Source organism: Gallus gallus, chromosome 4, assembly GCF_016699485.2.
Source record: "Gallus gallus isolate bGalGal1 chromosome 4, bGalGal1.mat.broiler.GRCg7b, whole genome shotgun sequence".
NCBI classification, from domain to species: domain Eukaryota; kingdom Metazoa; phylum Chordata; class Aves; order Galliformes; family Phasianidae; genus Gallus; species Gallus gallus.
The window spans coordinates 84,096,036-84,112,887 of NC_052535.1; the positions used below are offsets into that span (position 1 = coordinate 84,096,036).

The following is a 16,852-nucleotide window of genomic DNA, read 5'->3' on the forward strand; positions in this document are numbered from 1 at the left end:
GGTGTCTGAGTTGAAACTGTTATTCCTGACCCAGAAATCTGAGTTAGCAGCGATGCTTCCCATCTGTCCGCAGTCACACACATCTGCAGTAATACACTGTCAGTAGTGAGTAATTTTTGGCTTGTCGACAGATCCATAATTGAGAGAGGATGCTACTAAAGGGAAAAACAGCTTAGGGAAAAAACTTATGGTGAAGATAAATAACTCATAAAAAGCTTCTAATGACGGAATTACTGTCACAACCTCCTGTTGTGATGGTAAACTACTGTTTTCACCATATTCTTTTTCAACAAGGCCATTTTATCATTTTATGCCGTAAGTTTGGCTTATGATTATTAAACATTGTGCTGTATCATGGAAGACATTTAAAGATTTAAAGTAAATTGATTAAAAGCAGGATAGTGAAAAAAAGGTTACTTATGCACAACATTAAAAAGTAGTGAATAATAAGCTAAAAATGGTAGCTTTGTTTTTAGTGGTGTGGTGACGAGGTGTGTTCTTGGCCTTACTTGAAACCGTTTTGTTAACAGGGAAATAAAAGTTCAGTGAATATATTTTAAATTGCTGATGAAATAATAATTTTTTAAGTGAGGTAAAAGTGCTGCGGAGCAATCATGTTTGCTTTAATGAGCTGCACTCTGTGAAACTGTGTTTTCAAGTTTTAGCTCAAATACAGAAGAAGAGTGAGCCGTTCTCACAGGGTGGAGAGCTCCATCTGAAGAAAAGTAGCTTTGTTTGCAGTAGGGATGAATAATCTGCTGACCCAAAGCTCGTGGTGCCAAGTCCTTTCATCTTAGGGCCTGGGATATACCTGAGGTAAGGGTTCTCCTGCCCTGGATGCTGGTGGAACCGCTCTGACAAGGTGGTGCCTTGCTCTGGGGCCTGCAGACAGTACTCTGATGTGCTGTTGAGTTTAAGGAGGCCAATGTCGGATGTGATCTACGATTTAGTACTTTCTGGGACAGAATCAAGGAGCTGAATCTCTGCTGCAGGAGGAGGCTGAAATGCTGCCACCTGCGCAGTGCATGAGGGGTTCTTCTAGCCTCCAGGCACACGAGTAAGAAAGTGATGGTGAGAACTCATAGCTGAACTTTAAGCAAAAGCAACTAGTTACAACTCTCACTGTTCAAACAGTTTACCATGTATCATAGAGCCATATCGTTGAATGGCTTTCATTGGAAGGGATCTTAAAGATCATCTAGTTCCAACATCCTGCTGTGGACAGGGTTACCACTCACCAGTTCAGGCTGCCCAGTGACCATCCAACCTGGCCTTGAGCACCTCCAGGGATGGGACAACCACCATGTACTGTGGTGGGTCCACGCCACTGGCAATTTTTCAATCATCTGGATTTTCCGTATTGACAGTTTGATTCTATTAGTATCTCTTAGTCATAATCATTCTAACTCATTTCAGATTTATTTTAAGAATAGAAGGTGTGTCCATGTATTGCAAGGGACCACAGGTCCTCATTTCTGTCTCCAACAGTGACTACAGGTGGAAATTTGAGGAAAGTATCGTGTTTGTTCTGATTTTACTCTTTGTGAAGAGCTGCTCCTTTGGCAGCAGCTGTTGGATGCTGAGCTAAACACTATAATATAACACAGTGATTACTACGTGGGAGAACAAAACAAGCATGCACTGATGATTTTCTTTTGTCATTTTTCTGCCTATGGATTTCTGATCTGGGTTTGCATCTTGGCCATCATTAACAGTGGCCACTGAAGGGTTTTTCCATAAATAACTAATTCCTTCGAAGAACCACTTAAGGTTTTGGCATCCATGACACCTGGTGATACCAGATTTTCCAGTTTAATTGAATGAGAAAGCTTGTTTTGTTTTTTTAATTCTGATAGTCACTGTGTGTTCCCTAGGCATTGAATTGCAGCATGGTGCACATCTTATATATATATATTGTCATATTTTCATGTTCCATGCAATTGTTTCTTCTCCAAGCTTTTCTTCAATCAATGCATTTCCTCTTCTCCTTTAAGCAAGCTGTCCCGTGCCTCTGACCATACTTACTGCCTGTACTGGCACTTCTAGTTCTTCATCTTCCTTCAGATAAAGGCAGCTGAGATTTAGGCAGCAGTATTGCAAAGTTGGAGATTTTCAGCTTTTTCTGAGTAGTGTCCAACATTTTTGGGCATCTCCTTCAGTGACCTCCCTCATGTGACAATTTCATTGATCTTGAAGCACTCTGTATGGTTTCTCTTAGATTGTACTGACATCTAATGGTAAGGCAAAGTGCCTTAGCCACACTTAATGGCAAGATAAATTGTCTGACAGTCAAAATTTCTCATTTTTGTGTGACTAGATGGAATAGCTTCCATTTTTGCACAGAAAGTCTGATTTAATACTTTCTCTTCTGGCTGTGAATCTTCTTGTTGCGCTCATTGGGCCATGCTTATTATTTAAATGTAGGTTACACTCAGTACAGTGTAAGTGCTGTGATGGTTTGATACTGCAGTCGTTTTCAGTGGAAGTCATGGCAGCTCCATAGAGGTACAGCAGCAGGGCCAGCTGTCCTGCAGTATTCCAGATAGGATGTCCAGAAGTGATTTAGTAGTCTTTGTATTGCCAAGTTCTGAAGAAATGTACGTGGCCTCTTTTTCTTTTTTTCCTCCTATTTGAGGCTTCTCTAGACTTTTTTTTTGTTTGTTTAATTTGGTATTTTTTTAAATCTCATGGTAGGTATTGCTGAATAATACTTTTGAACTTCAGAAAGAAAAACAAATTGAGTTCAGTATTAATCTCAAAGTTTAATTCCATGTGTGGGTGTAATACTCCATGGAGCTTCAGTGAGACCTGAGTATCACCTAACTTTGATTCAGAAGCAGCATCCTCAGATCCAAAAGATTTACACTGCACAGAACCAGTATTTGTGTTACTGACAGTGCAAATGTTGAGCAACAAATTGTAGAGCTTTGTTTTTTTTTAAAAAAAAAAGCAGAAGGCTTTATTTTCCCTCTCTCAGAGCCCACCTCTCTTTCCATGGCCTCAGAAAACTGTTGCCTTCACTAAGCAAATGCATCTTTGTTCTTTATTTGAATATTAAGCTAATTTCTCTGACTTAGTCCTTTTCCCCTGTCCTTTGCCTTTCTGCTGTTTATACTGATGCTGTCCTCTCATTTGCCAAATGTAAGAGGCGTTGTTCAGGAATAGAGAAATGTTTGACAATATAGATGTACTTCCATTTCTCATTAACAGCTTTCTCACATTCTAGGTTGTCTTCAGTGTGTGTCATTTACTGTCCTTTCCTGCCCAGAAAGGAAAACCTGAAACTTGAAGCTTAATTTCTAAGGGACATCGATAATTAAGCACAAATTATTGTAGGGCGATTAGTACTTTGTGGGTGCTGCTTTGAGTTAGGCTTGAAGGCTTACTGCTTCATGCTTTGTGGAGAGGTAAGTACATAAAATGGATAACTGGTAGTTAAAATCTGTACAGGTTTGGAGCTTTGTTTTCACCTGTGCAAATGGGAGCTGGGGGTGGTGCAGAATCTCTCCGCTGCTCAGAATAGCAGATGTCCTGTCATGGAGCCAGTGTGAGTTCTACAAGTCCTTCTGGTTGCTTCACTGGTTAGACAGTCAAATAGCCATTCAAGAGAAAATCAGATAAATAAAATAATCATTAAAAGAAAAGGCAACCAAAGAAAACAACAGAAAACTATTGTCACATTGGCCATTCTACTAATGTGTTGTTCTGCATGGTGAGCAGCCTAAGGTGCTGTGAGCTGCCTGTTCTGCTGTGAAGTCTTACGTGTGGTGGGTCTTTATTATCTTGGGAACGTATTTATTCTCCAAAACAAAACAGTTGCTGCAAAATGTTTGGTCATTTGGGATAATTTTAATATTTATAGCATGAGGAACATTTTCATTATTTACTTTTTAGATCCAGGCTGTGCGGAATGGCTATTTGAAGGCTTTTAGGTGTCATGGAAAATAGAGCTCTTATTGATTTGGATGGGAGAGAAAGAGAAGCAAAGCATTAGTCTGCTTGGGTTGTCTTGGAAACTTATTTAATTTATGAAGTCATAAGAAACTGATGGCAGTGGAATGTTGAAAATAAACTTCCCACTTTTCTTGCAGTAGCTTTTTATACATTTGAAAGTTGACAGTAGAAAGGGAAAATAATTCAGTAACTTAACGTAGTTTCAGACCAAGGAACGTACGTTAGAACGGTTAAATTAAATGAAGATAGAGATCCCCAAGGGTAACATGGAACTTCATGGCTTCGTTCTCAGTGTGTTAATGATCTGTCAGTCTGTTCTCTGAATTTTGGTTCTGTTTTGGATTTCTTACACTTTATCACCATATTTGGATTAGTCTACAGATCCTTTTGTGTGAAGGAAACTGATAGTGAGGTAAAAGTCAGCCTTTTGCCTTGCATAGCTGTATGGGTCAAAGTCCATTCTCAGAAGAGCTTATACACACAGTCCTTTTGTAAGTGGGCTCCTTACCGGTTATGTGTGATGCCGGTCACTTTTTTAGTAGGCTTCCACCACCTAGTTTAATTAAGTATAAAGACCATCTGTTTCACTTAAAAGCGTCCCATGAAAGTGAAGCCAAGGAAGCTATCCTACATTGCAACCTCTGATGTTTGATGAGAGAGAGTTCTTTAGCAATTTGGAACTCATCTCACCCCAGGAGTGGGACTCGGTAGTCCTTACAGGTCTCTCCCAGCTCAGGATATTCTCTGATCTCAGCCTACCAGTATGCATGTAAGTAGCCTACTGGTTTGCTTTAAAAATAAAATAATGTCTGAGTTTTCTTCCTTCTCATCATCTTTTCTCAGAGACCACCTGGGTTTTGAATGTCCTGCTTTCAAATCTTCTCACTCACAGCTTTATGTTTGTTCTTTACTCCATCACCAATGTTGCCTCAGGTCAAAGTTGCTTTACTTACCTGACATTCCCATTTCAGCTTATAGGGTTTGCTTGCTCTGCTATAAAAATGTTGGAGATTCTCTTTTACTTTTACTGTGATGTCTCAAAGAGTAAAGCTCATCCATTCTAGAGATAGAGCTAAATGCTCCAGGCTATAATTGCCAGAGGCATATTCTCTTAAAAAATATCTTCAAAGACCAGGATCATCTGTTTAATTGAAAGAAAAGCTCTAATATTCTTTTCAATGATATATGTTTAATCTCAAAATTGTGCTGCACAAACAGGTTCTGTACGCTGATATTTCAGCTGGCTTTGCAGCTACCACTCGACGTGCAGTTAGACACTATATATCAATATATATCCTGAGTTCATTTGGATTCTCATTTAGTTAAAATATTGAGCTACAGAAGTGTGCTCTTAAATACTTCTTGGTGTTTTTTGTTCTGAGTTTTAATTCATTAGGCAATGGGCTTGTATTTTTAGTGACTTTCTCAAATACAATTATTCATGTTGTGGTTGAGTAATTGCAGTAAGTAACGCTCCGTAATTGTAACGTTTTTGTTTTGCTGGGAAACGCTTCCCATATCATCATCTTCTCTTTGGATTAGAACATGAAATATAATACAATTGTATGAGGGTTACATTTAGCACCATGTTAAGATGTTAATTTAATTTTTGCTCACACGTATTTTTTGAAACTTACAGCATCTTGCTGTGGATAAAAAAAACCAAACAAGTGTTTTAAACAAAGCTACTTGATTTATGTGGTACGCTTTGAAGCTACTGTAGATGGATAGAAAACAGCTGGTGACACTTCCAGTGGTAGGTCAGTAGTTACAGATGGGCTGCTTTTTTTACAGCTGTCAGCCAACTTCGTATGTAGAATGACTACAGTGGAAAAATCTTTCGCTGGATGAATAAACAAAGCTGAGCACAAGGAGGACAGAAGGCATATATGTTTCTACAAGACAGGAAATTAAATTAGCTATAAAAATTTAAACCTAGATTAGCATTGGAAACCTTCAGTATATTCTGGTTTCTGTTTCTTGTCCTCTATTTTTTTTTTCTTTCCTTTTTCTGCGTCTATTGAAGGAGGTAGGTTGTAAAACAGAGGTAATAGGCAAATAAATGCTAGTTTAGGATTGACACGAGTTTGGCGTGTTGGCTGTAGGAAAGGCAGGGAGCTATGGCTGGTTTTAAAAGGCATTTAAGTGCGTGGTAGATTTGGTGTAATGCTTGTGTAATCTTGAAGCCACATTCAATATTGAAGGATGTTGTATTTTGCAGGAATAATCAATGTGGGGAATTATAACAGAATTTATTATACGGCAGTGTTTTATTTTATTTTTTAAGAGAAAATGGGCTTCAGCGTTCTTCATCAATTCCTTCTGTCATGGTGATTATGTTCAGCTGCAGTCAGACATTGTGCAGAACATTAAAACAATCTTGAATTTGAGGATAAAGGAAAAGGTGGAGGGAGAGTGGAGGGGAGGATGAGGTTGAATAAAGTGATAAAAGCATGATGAATTTTGCACATTACCTCCATCTTCAAATGAAAATAAACACAGAGCGGAGCTTTGTTTAAAGATCCAAAAGCAGCAAGCAGAGTACGGCTGGAAGAGGATAGCTATTTTAATGCAAATGTGCAGCACTTCATATTCAAAATATTTTTCTTTATCACTTCACCTCGAGAGCATGAGTCTTCGTGGGATGTTGATGAAATGTGCATTTGTTTGTTTTGAGAAAAAATTAGCATCTAGAAAGAAACAAGCAGATTTCGAGGTTCGGTCACTTGCAAGGCCATGTAATGTTCACCACTGATGTTGAAAGCTCTTGGGCAGGAATAAAAGGAGACGGGGAAATCGATTATTTGGCTCGTGTTTGTATGCACCATGCTCATAATACAAGTTTGGTTCTCAGAGCCTATTGAAATCAGTGCAGTGCTCTTATTATGCTTTTTCAAGGATCTCTGTAGCTTTACCTGTTTGCTTGCTCCTGTGTTTTTTATTTACAATCTACCATTTTGATGAGACTCTCACGGAGGGATGTTTCTCCTCTCCCCACCCCCTTCCCACAGGCTGTGTGTTGTGTTACCCTTCTGCTGTCTTGCCCGGCTATACGGGATCTGAAAAGTGCTTAGTTGTGTGTGCTGCCAAAGAGCTTGCCTAGTCATGCATGAAGCTGTTTTAAATGCCATTTGCTTGATATAGATGTTGGCATTCTGTGTTGTCACTGGGATGCACATCTTCAGTTATATGTTTCTTGAATTGTGACCCTAAACTTCCCAGTATCAATCTCTAGTTTATTTTAACATCAAAATCTTTGGAGTTAAGCATGAGAGGAGTGTTTTCTTGATTGCTGTGTTACTATGAGAAAGAACGATGTGTTCCTATGGGGAAGCTTATTGTGAAATCCCAGGTTAACAAGTATGTTTAGGAACCTGGTATGTTTTCTTATTTTTTTATGTATGTATAGGTCACTATTTGTGGAAAGGGGTGAAAAAAACAATCTTTAAGAAATCTGTCCTTCTATTCACAGGTAAAAAAAAAGTTCATAAAAAGCAGAAAACATTTCTGATTTGTGGCTGACTTGAAGTCCATCATCAAACTGTGCGGAGACGTTCTCTGAGCTTCCTCTCTTATGTCTCTAATGGACAAACACAAAGTGAAGCGGCAACGGCTGGATCGCATATTTGAAGGTTGGATATTTCAATTTCTAAGGTTTCCTTCATTTAGTGGATTATAAATATTTCTGGAGGTTGGAACTCTGCTCGTTTGGTCATTCGGTGTATTCTTTTAATTGAGTTGCTCTTCCTGTTGAAATTCTGTTAACTGTGCAGAGGTGTTGGTTTTTGATGAATAAAAGCAAAGAGTGTGGGAACTCTGTACTGTTGTCCAGCTCGATTTCCTTTCAGCTCAGCATTTTACGATGTTCTGCCAAGATGTTGTGAAAGTTTGTGGGTTTGTATAAAATAACAACCGCAAAAGGATAAGGAGACCACATAATCCTCTCTAGGGTCTTTCTCTACAGATATGCTTCATATAGATTGATTTAAGAGCCCGTATCTGGTCTTAGTGAGGAAATGGAAAAGAAAATAAAGAAAAAATCCCAGAAGACCCCCAAACTTAATGAATGTTAATAAAAATACCGAGATCTTGTGAAAGGAGTGGAATCACTTGCGTCAGTCCATTGATCTTGAGTCACAATTGTCTGGATTGTATGTTCCAGGTATTCCTTGCTTTCTTTTAGATTTGATGTGAAAACAGGTTGAGGGATAAGTTGTATTATTTTGAAGAATGCATGTGAATGATTGAGGCTAAATGATTTTTTTTTATACTAAATGTTTGTTTCTTCTTAAAAGGGATCTCTTAATTTCTTTACCAAACCCGTTCTGGTATGACTGGAGTAAGTGTACAGACTGTTGGATGCGTAGTCTTTGCATCATGCCTAATACTGAAGCAGTAAACTGTATTTGAAGCATTTGCTTCTCTTGGTGTTAGTCATGAGACATTTCTTTAGCAGCTGTGTTTGGTGTAAGCAGTCACTGGCAGCTTCGTTGTGTCCAATATGAGTGTACCCATATGATGAGCTAGACTGGAAGAGGACCAATATTAAAAATAAAATCTTTTGTTTGTGAATTTTTCATTTAGGTGAATTCCTCAGTCCAGGTCACAGCTGACTCAAGAGTTGCATTGAAGGGGAAGTTGGAAAGGAAGGATGAGGGGCACAGGGACAGTTCCCCCTGACAAAACCAGAGAAAGGCATTTCATCAGAGGGTACAATTTCATATGTGGTGTAGTCTCAACAAAAAGTAGCTAAGGTCACCTTGAGTACCTGATCCAAATTGGTCTCATGTCACTACTTGATTGATTGGCCAAGTGGTCAGCTTTATCTGCTCATGAAGAATTGGGGAGCTGACTGTTGAGGATGGGAAACTGGGAAGGATGTCCCTCCTTGGCAACTCTGTTGTAGGATCAGTTGGAAGTGACCGATGGGTGAGATGTTGCAGTGCTTTATACTGTTCATCCTTTGGTCCCAGGTCCTCATTGTGGAGTCTCTATGTCTGACCCCACAAGAAAACTTAAAGGTATATATTCAATTTTCTTATTTATTTATTTATTTGCCTATCTTAATGTGAGTTGAATTAGCAAACCATGAGGAGGCAGAAGTGAGAGAGGACAGAGAAACCTGTCCCTTCTGGTGGCACCCACAGCTGAACTGAACTCCACCCTCCTTTTAGGGTCGTTATATTCATCACTTGGATGACTTAAGAGAAATCAGTTGTGATGATGTGGCAAAGAATGCTGTCAGGGGTGGAGGTGGCAGACCGTTAGGCCCTGTGACTGTATAAAACAGCAGCGGCTTCCCTCAGGCTGTGTGTTCACATGTTGTGACACTGTTTAATCACAGCCATTTGTGTGGCTTGTTTTCCCAGCCTTGCACAATTCACTGCATCCTACTGGTAAAATCTATCTGTGCGGCCGTGCACTGCAGGGAATTGATGCAGTTGAAAAATAAAGCAGGAATAAAGTTTTTTTTTAGCCACTTTGACTTCCTAATCCCATTTACCATGTGCTGGATAAATGCTGTGTTGGAACAGCAGAGTGGGAAGACCAGGAGAGTGAACAGGAGAAGAGGGGAAGAAAAAACAGACATGGAAAAATGCTTAAAGTTTTCTGGTTACGGGAATTCAATTTGGCTCTGTAAAATGTCAGATCTGTATTCTGCTCCTGAGTGTCTGTGCGTTCACATTTCCAAATGTTCTTACAGGTTTGTAAACATCTCTCTGGCTGATGCTGTTAGATCAGTATCCATGCCAGTGTGTAACGTAGGATAAAAATGAGGGGGCTGGTTTGTTTTTAGGAAAGCTGTTCTCTATATGTGGTCCTGTTCAGGTTTAGCAATCAGAGTTCTCTGCCCGTACTCCCTATAACACAGCCTAAATATTTTATATTTTAGGAGGATGCGTAATGTTTTTTTAAAGCTCAGGGAACTTAATGAGCTGTACAGCTATTAAAGGTGGCTTATCTTCTCTGTCAGCTTTTTTTTTGTCCAACAGTCCCCGCACAGCTTTCTTCTCTCCCAACCTTTTGGCTCAGAAAAGAATTATTTTAAAGATGCGTTTTATTGCAAGCTCACTAAAAGCAGGTAGCGGTGGTTTGCTAATTACTGCTGCTGTTTATATGTATATTTTTAAATTGTTTAACATAAAAACTTGTGATGAGCAGCCGTTCATGCGTTATTGCATCTATAAAGAGATGCCAGCAGTGTTGCGATGCATCACATTTCATTACTGTTTGTCTCACTGCTTAAAGGGGGTGATAGTGAGTTGAAATTCAGTTGCTAAAAATTGAATGGTGTGGGACTGATTCCCAAAATGAGCTGTTCGTGCTGTGAACATGTGCACAGGGCTGCACACAGCTTGTTCTGTGCAGTTAATGGATCGCCACAAACGCTCCTGTAAGTTACAGGGCTGTGCACGCTAAGTGCTCTGTGGGTTGAACTGTTTTCCAATGGCTTTCAGTAATTTGCACACTCGCTTACAGTAACGAATCATGCAAATTAAGCAACAAATTGAACAGGCAGCACTGGATTTACTGCTATCCCAAGTTAACGGCGGTATAGGAGTGCTACCACTGAATTTCAGTTAATACTCAGTGGAGAAAAAATCTGACTCTATTACTTTGGGAGCAATTAGCTCTCTCTTAATGTAGTTGTGTAAGTAATTTTTGTCTCCGAGGTACCTATGATTCCCTTCAGTGGTTTCTTAAATATGAAATTGAATATTTGCCTTTCATCCTGAAGCTATTTCCAGGGTTTTTTTTTTTTCTGCTTATTTGAATGGTGTGCCATGTTCTTGCATGCGTTGTCTCAAAAAGGTGCTATTCAACTGTGCTCTGTCCTCCCGGTTTACACAGTTCCATAAACTGGCATTTACTTAAATAATGGCAGTCAGACTATCCCTTGAAGAAGCCAGATAGCAAGCTGTGGTTTTCAGCTTCCACTGGTAGCTGTGAAGTCTGCTTTGGCATAACAGCGTGGTCCTGGGCAGACTGAGATGCTAATATTAGACTTGTTCACAGTCGATACAAGTAGCTTTTAGGCTTCTTCTTGTGAAGAAAAATAGTAACAAGGCATGTGAAAGATGTTAGTTATTAGTTACTGATTATATATAGTTATTAGTTACTGATTATATTGTTCTTTGTCCCCCTCTCCAGTGAAGCTGATGATTGCAAAGCATAATTATAGCAGTATACATTCGGCAGAACAGTTGGAAGTGTCACAGTGCAAAAATAAAATGTGTTCATTTTCTGAGTAATCTGAAAAAATCTAAATGTTTCTGGCATTTTGAAATGTTGTTATCTCTAATTAAGGTATTATTGCACTTCACATTGTAACAGATCTGTAAACAATGCTGTGTATTTGCTTATATTCTAGAAATCTTTAATTAAGTGTGTGCATATTTTACTGACCGTTGCTTGGAAGTTACCTTGGGGATGTGTGACCTGGTGGTTTGCTAGGAGCTAATAGATGAGGTAGGAAGGCAATGGGAGGTGGCTGCAGCGTGAGGACAGTTCTGCTACATCTGAATTGTCTGCAAACAACCAGGCTTGACAGACATAGTGCATTGAGTGTTATCTAAATACATTGATTTGTAAAATGTATTGTATATGTTGGTTGGCACCTCTGCTTTTAGTGCGCTTCTGAGCTTTAGGAATCAAAGGTATTGGTGGACCTGGGAGGTGGAAGAGGTGTTTCCTTCTCTTTCGTCTTGTTCAATGACACAGGTATTAGTGCCTAAACAGCTACAGCACAGCACTGGAAATGTAGCTGCAAAATGGTGAGATTGATTTTTCTGGTTTGATAGCTTGAGACAAACAAAGAAAAAATGATTTGCAGACACCTGTTACATAGAGAAAATACTGATGGTGCATGTCCAACAGGTCTGTGAAGTCCCTCCATTACCCCCCAACAGATGTGACATGGTTTTCTATTTCAGGTTTTGGAAGAAAAAAGACATCCCTGCACACCCAAAGCTTCTCAGCCATCCTTACAATCCCTTTTCCTTTTTCTGAAGCATTGGTATACAGCTTAACGTTATTCTTTCTGCACAAGTTGCCTCTTCCTTTACGTGCCCAGAAGAAGGCTTGGAATGTATTATAGTGATTTTAACAGCATGGCTTTATTACCCAAGGAAAGAGGAAGAGTTGAACGGGGTTCCTAAATTGAAAAAGAAAATGCATATTAATGGCATGTGTTTCTGAGATTTCAGATAAAATCTCTCATCTTTTGCTTTTATGAAGGACAGCCTTTATTCAGGGCAGTCTGATTACTGGTGAGAAACTGAACATTGTGTTCTTCAAAGGACAGAAAAGTGCACGATAAAGGAGTAGTTTCTTTTCAAGGATATAGATGAGGTTTTCTGTCCCTAACAGAAAATAGGTGTTCTTAAAGGTCCTTTTCCTGTCTGTGGTGCTGTATAGTATGAGATCTCATAGGATGCATCTTTCCTTCGGTTGTTGAGTGTTGATGACTCCAGGTATGAGCAGAACCAGGTTTTCATTCCACATTTATGAGCAAATCTTAAAATACAGAGCGACCAAAAGTTTTAAAGCTGCATTCTGGTTCCAGATCTTTCTTGTGCTTTTAGCAGACTTCTTACCATGTGAAAGCAGCAGGTTGACAAATGCACGTAGTACTCCATGACTACTGCTGGAGCCCATCTGGTGTACCTGAGCTGTGACTTTGCTCATTGCAGTTGTGAAATTGGGCAGTTTTCTGGGTATTAATGAGAACAGCAGCCTGCCTGGCCAGTGCTTGGGTTCTCCCTGCATGGAAAGGAATTTTGCTGAAGCTGCTGTGTACTGCACATCTTAATCTGCAAAGCAAAGGAAAAAGGAATAAATGTTCCAAGGCGTTGAGTACTCTTCAGCACTCCCTTATGTAAGTGGATATTGCATGTGGTATTTGCTTTGGAAAATTAGCTATAAATGTTCTTAACCGATATCCAGATTTGAAGATGTTTGTGGTTGACTTGTTGCAGGTATTGGAGAACAAAGGGATATAATACAGCTGCGGACAATTGTACATCGCACAGCACTTTATATGCTTTTCTTTACACGTTCTGCTCATAGTGCCAGGCATACTGAACATCCTGCATGTTGCTTAGAAGGAGAATGATGGGATGCTTTGCTGCTTGTTGTCTTTTTTCACAGACTTGAGAAGAAAGCTTACTGAAGGATTAGGGCAGCAGAGGGAGCTAAAAGATTCCTAATATTTTATTGTTTGTTGTTTCCTGAGTGAAAGCTGCTCTGTCATGAAGTACCAATTAACCTTCACCAAAAATGTGTTTTTCAAGCCCGAAGTGCCTTTAGCAAATAAATAAGGACTCTGAACTGGAGAAAATTCCCTATTTCCTAAGCAATCCGGTAGAAATTAAATGAGGAATCAGGTAGTAACAGCTAACAAAACCTTTCTGCAGGAGCAGCCATCAAATCTTTCAGCTGTAACTGATGAAAGTATGTAAGCAAGCAGAGTTGTCTATGAATAACACAAGCAAAATATTCTATGAATAACCCCAGTTACTTTCAGATTTCAGTGTCTTGAAGTAAAAATGCATATGTTCCTGTTCTTCACCAAAGGGTGTTCATAACAATTCATCTGTTTTTATGTGTTCTGCATGCAAGAACTTTGAAAATACTTCTTTGAGCTTGAAATAGAGAGGTAACATATTTAACCTGTTGTATGAGCGTTGTCTTCAAGGAGCGGGATGGAGTTCTGTGGACTAAGAGAGATCAGTGAACTGAAAAAGATGCTACCAAGAATAGCCATATAAGAAGCCTGTCTGTGACTGTATGTATGTGTATTTGCGGTATGTTCACCCCAATGCAAACCCATCCTTTCTGTTGGGACAACTAGAGTTGAGCTGCTTATGGACAGGCTCACGTTGCCTTTTTTATTTTATTCTTAATCCTCAGTATCTACTTGGGAAGGTGTTGTTGGAGTTCTTTGGGATTGCTGCTGCAACTTGCCTTTGTAATTCAGTCTTCATTATGTGCTACCCAAACAGCTTTTGAATTTGCATGCACTTAAGCTTTTGCAATAGTACAGAGGTGTTACTGGTAACAGTGCAAACTGTATGGAAAGAAATTAGCTTAAAAGCCCATTCTGCCCTAAATGATGCTGAACAGTATCTGTTAATGGAAAGTATTATCTTAACAAGAAAACTTGGGTGGAGGGGATGAGGAGAGGGGAATTTTAGAGGAAATTTTTTAATTTTACTGAATCAATAATGTCACTGATCTTAAATTTTGATGTTTTTAAAAGAAAAGCTGTGTTTTTGCTGTGCCCAGCATTACATATTTCACCTGTAGAGTCATATTTTCATCGGTGTATTGAAATACAAATATTACTTGTTACAGCGAAGTTCAGTTACAGTGTAGACAGAGCACTTCTTAACAGCTGTGATCAAGTCATAGAATCACAGAATGGTTTGGGTTGGAAGGGACCTTTAAGATCATCTAGTGCCAACCCCCTGCTATGGGCAGGGACACCTCCCTCTAGGCCAGGTTGCACACAGCTGCATCCAGCCTGGCCTTGAGTGCTTCCAGGGTGAGGGCATCCACAGCCTCTCTGTTCCGGTGTGTCACCACCCTCACAGTAAAGAATTCCTTCCTAATATCCAGTCTAAACCTACCCTCTTCCAGTTTAAAACCATTTCCCCTTGTCCCATTGCTCCCTGCCCTTATAAAAAGTCCCTGCCCAGCTTTCCTGTAGGCCCCTTTCAGTCAAAATAGTGTTAAACACTTAAGTATATTTAAACACGTACATAACAAAGCTGATATTGTTTAAGTATGGTAAACAAAACACAGCTTGAAACTCACAGCCGGGTTTACAGGACTGTAATTGTTACATTTTTTAATAGCATATGTGTTTGAATTAGAGCCTACTATTTAGCCACACCTAGTTGTCTAAATCTTAATAATCCTCAGAGAATTAAAAAAGACCTTTAGGACTAGATATTTAGCTTGTATGCAGTGCACATGACTGCCTGATAGAACTTTCCAAAGCTTTAGAAGTCAGAGCACTTGATGGTAATACGTACTTACTGCTGCCTGGGGTCAGGGAAGATGCTTTAGAAGCCTTAGGTTTATACACAGCTTTACACCCTGCTTTGGAAAATTGAATGAGAGAGAGCTGTACAAAGATCAAATGTCTGGTAAACATGTTGAAAAATTTAAATAGTCATCTAATTAAAGCAGACATGTTCAGCTCTCACAGAGGCAGTTCCCATCCTTAGGGAAGTGCAGTGTAAGATGCAAAGAGGGATTTTATTTTGTTTCCTCCTGTAGTGCAGTCAGGTGGGAGCGTGACTGCACAACTGGAGATGAGAAAGAAGAAGTGGTGACAGACTTCTTGTTCTGAGGCATCTGTGGCTGCTTCCTTGAGAGGGGCCTGGGCACGGCCTGCCCAAAGCTGGAGGCACTGCAGGCAGTCTCTGCCAGGGGAAGGGTCCTATAGATATCCCTTCTCCTTAGAGAAGCCCTTGTGATATGATGGGCAGCTCATCTGGAGCCCAGACCCCTCTGCTTAACTTGTAGGATGCTTTCCTAGGTCCTGTGGTAGAAGTAACCTTGTTTGGAGCAGCCAAAGGTATCCACTGGTACTGCTGGAGATCAGAGCAACAGTTTTGTACCCTCCTTTGGGGACGTAAATTAGAAGGTTCCTTCCTCTGTCCTTACTTGTGAGAATTAAATATTTAAGTTTGAATTTCTTACGATGACTAAAAGTGGTTTGTTTATTTATTCATTTTCTTTCAGTCCAGGAATAAGTTGCTCAAAATTATCCCTTTCCTTTTTCTCCTAGCCTTTATTTTTGAGGTAGCATCCTACGCTCTGCGTTTTTAAACCTCCCATTCTGCCAATTAACTGAAGACGCACCCAAATAACCAATAAAAATTACAGAGCAGGTTGGAAGCACAGCAAAAGGTGATGAGGAAAGATTCTTTTGCTCCTACTTGTATTCCTCAGGTTTCCTTGTGCACAGATGACACTCAAATACAAATAGACTAAGACTTCTCTTAATGGATAATTAGGAAGAATGTGTTAATATACATTCGTTTCTTTTTGTCAAAGCATGCGCATTTAAAGAAATGATTTTATGAAATGCTAGAAGAACTTTTTTCCCAGCTAACATAATTTCTATTTCTTGTCTCTTGCCATTCATCGTTTCTCTCTTGCTGATTGCATGAGCGTTACCTGTGCGTTTGCTGGGTATCAGCCACCACTTAGGCAGGTGTTACTCAGCTTCCACAACATCTGCCAGTCATTTCTTGTTGCTGTTGTTAGTTATCTAACCTGCAGATGGTCATGTTTGTGCAGTGCTCCACAAAGTCCCATGCTCGTTCCCCGAGTGCTGCTCTGCACTTGCATGGAGGCATCATCAATTTATCAAACTCACGTAATTTAGTAACAGTTATTTCTTCTTGCAGTAAACAAAAGCAGCTGCACTCTAGCTATCTTTATCTGCATGAATGCATAGATTGTGAAAGGCTTTTCTGACAAGACAAAAGTTCAGAATTTCCAACTGGAATTTAGGGCATGCAAGTCAGAATGACTAGACTCTGATGTTTAGAAACAATATAATAATGCAGAGAATGAATTAGTTGCCATAGTAACTGCTTTGTTTTAATAATTTGGTGAAGCAGTGAATAGAAGGAGCTCCGAAAGAAGTAGTAGGAATTTTAATTACATGTTGTGCAATGTGAGTGGCTTTGTTCATTAAGATTGAAATTTGATTTTATAACAAATTGAAGAATGGGTGTGTAAGTCTTATTCTGGGAGGGCGGTAAGGATGATTTACAGGTTTCTTTTATTTTTTTTTCTTTCCCCCGGGAGAAATACGGTCACATTTTACATTTGATTATAGCAATGTAGATTATTGATTCCTTACTAATAAAACATG

At 39.5% G+C, this 16,852-nt stretch overlaps 1 protein-coding gene across 19 annotated transcripts in view; it reads left to right on the forward strand.

Moving 5' to 3' along the window:
• The window catches only part of CTBP1 (C-terminal binding protein 1), a 221,785-nt gene that overhangs the window by 45,123 nt on the left and 159,810 nt on the right, over nt 1–16,852 (forward strand). For 14 of the 19 annotated variants that reach the window (XM_046940238.1, XM_046940240.1, XM_046940236.1 and 11 more), the window contains one exon: nt 7,427–7,586. The exons of 3 other annotated variants lie outside the window; for them this stretch is intronic. In XM_046940238.1, the coding sequence (XP_046796194.1) occupies nt 7,529–7,586 (58 nt within the window). In that variant the 5' untranslated portion in view covers nt 7,427–7,528. The remainder of the gene's footprint in view (nt 1–7,426; nt 7,587–16,852) is intronic. 2 more of the 19 variants (XM_046940234.1, XM_046940235.1) reach the window with 1 other exon arrangement.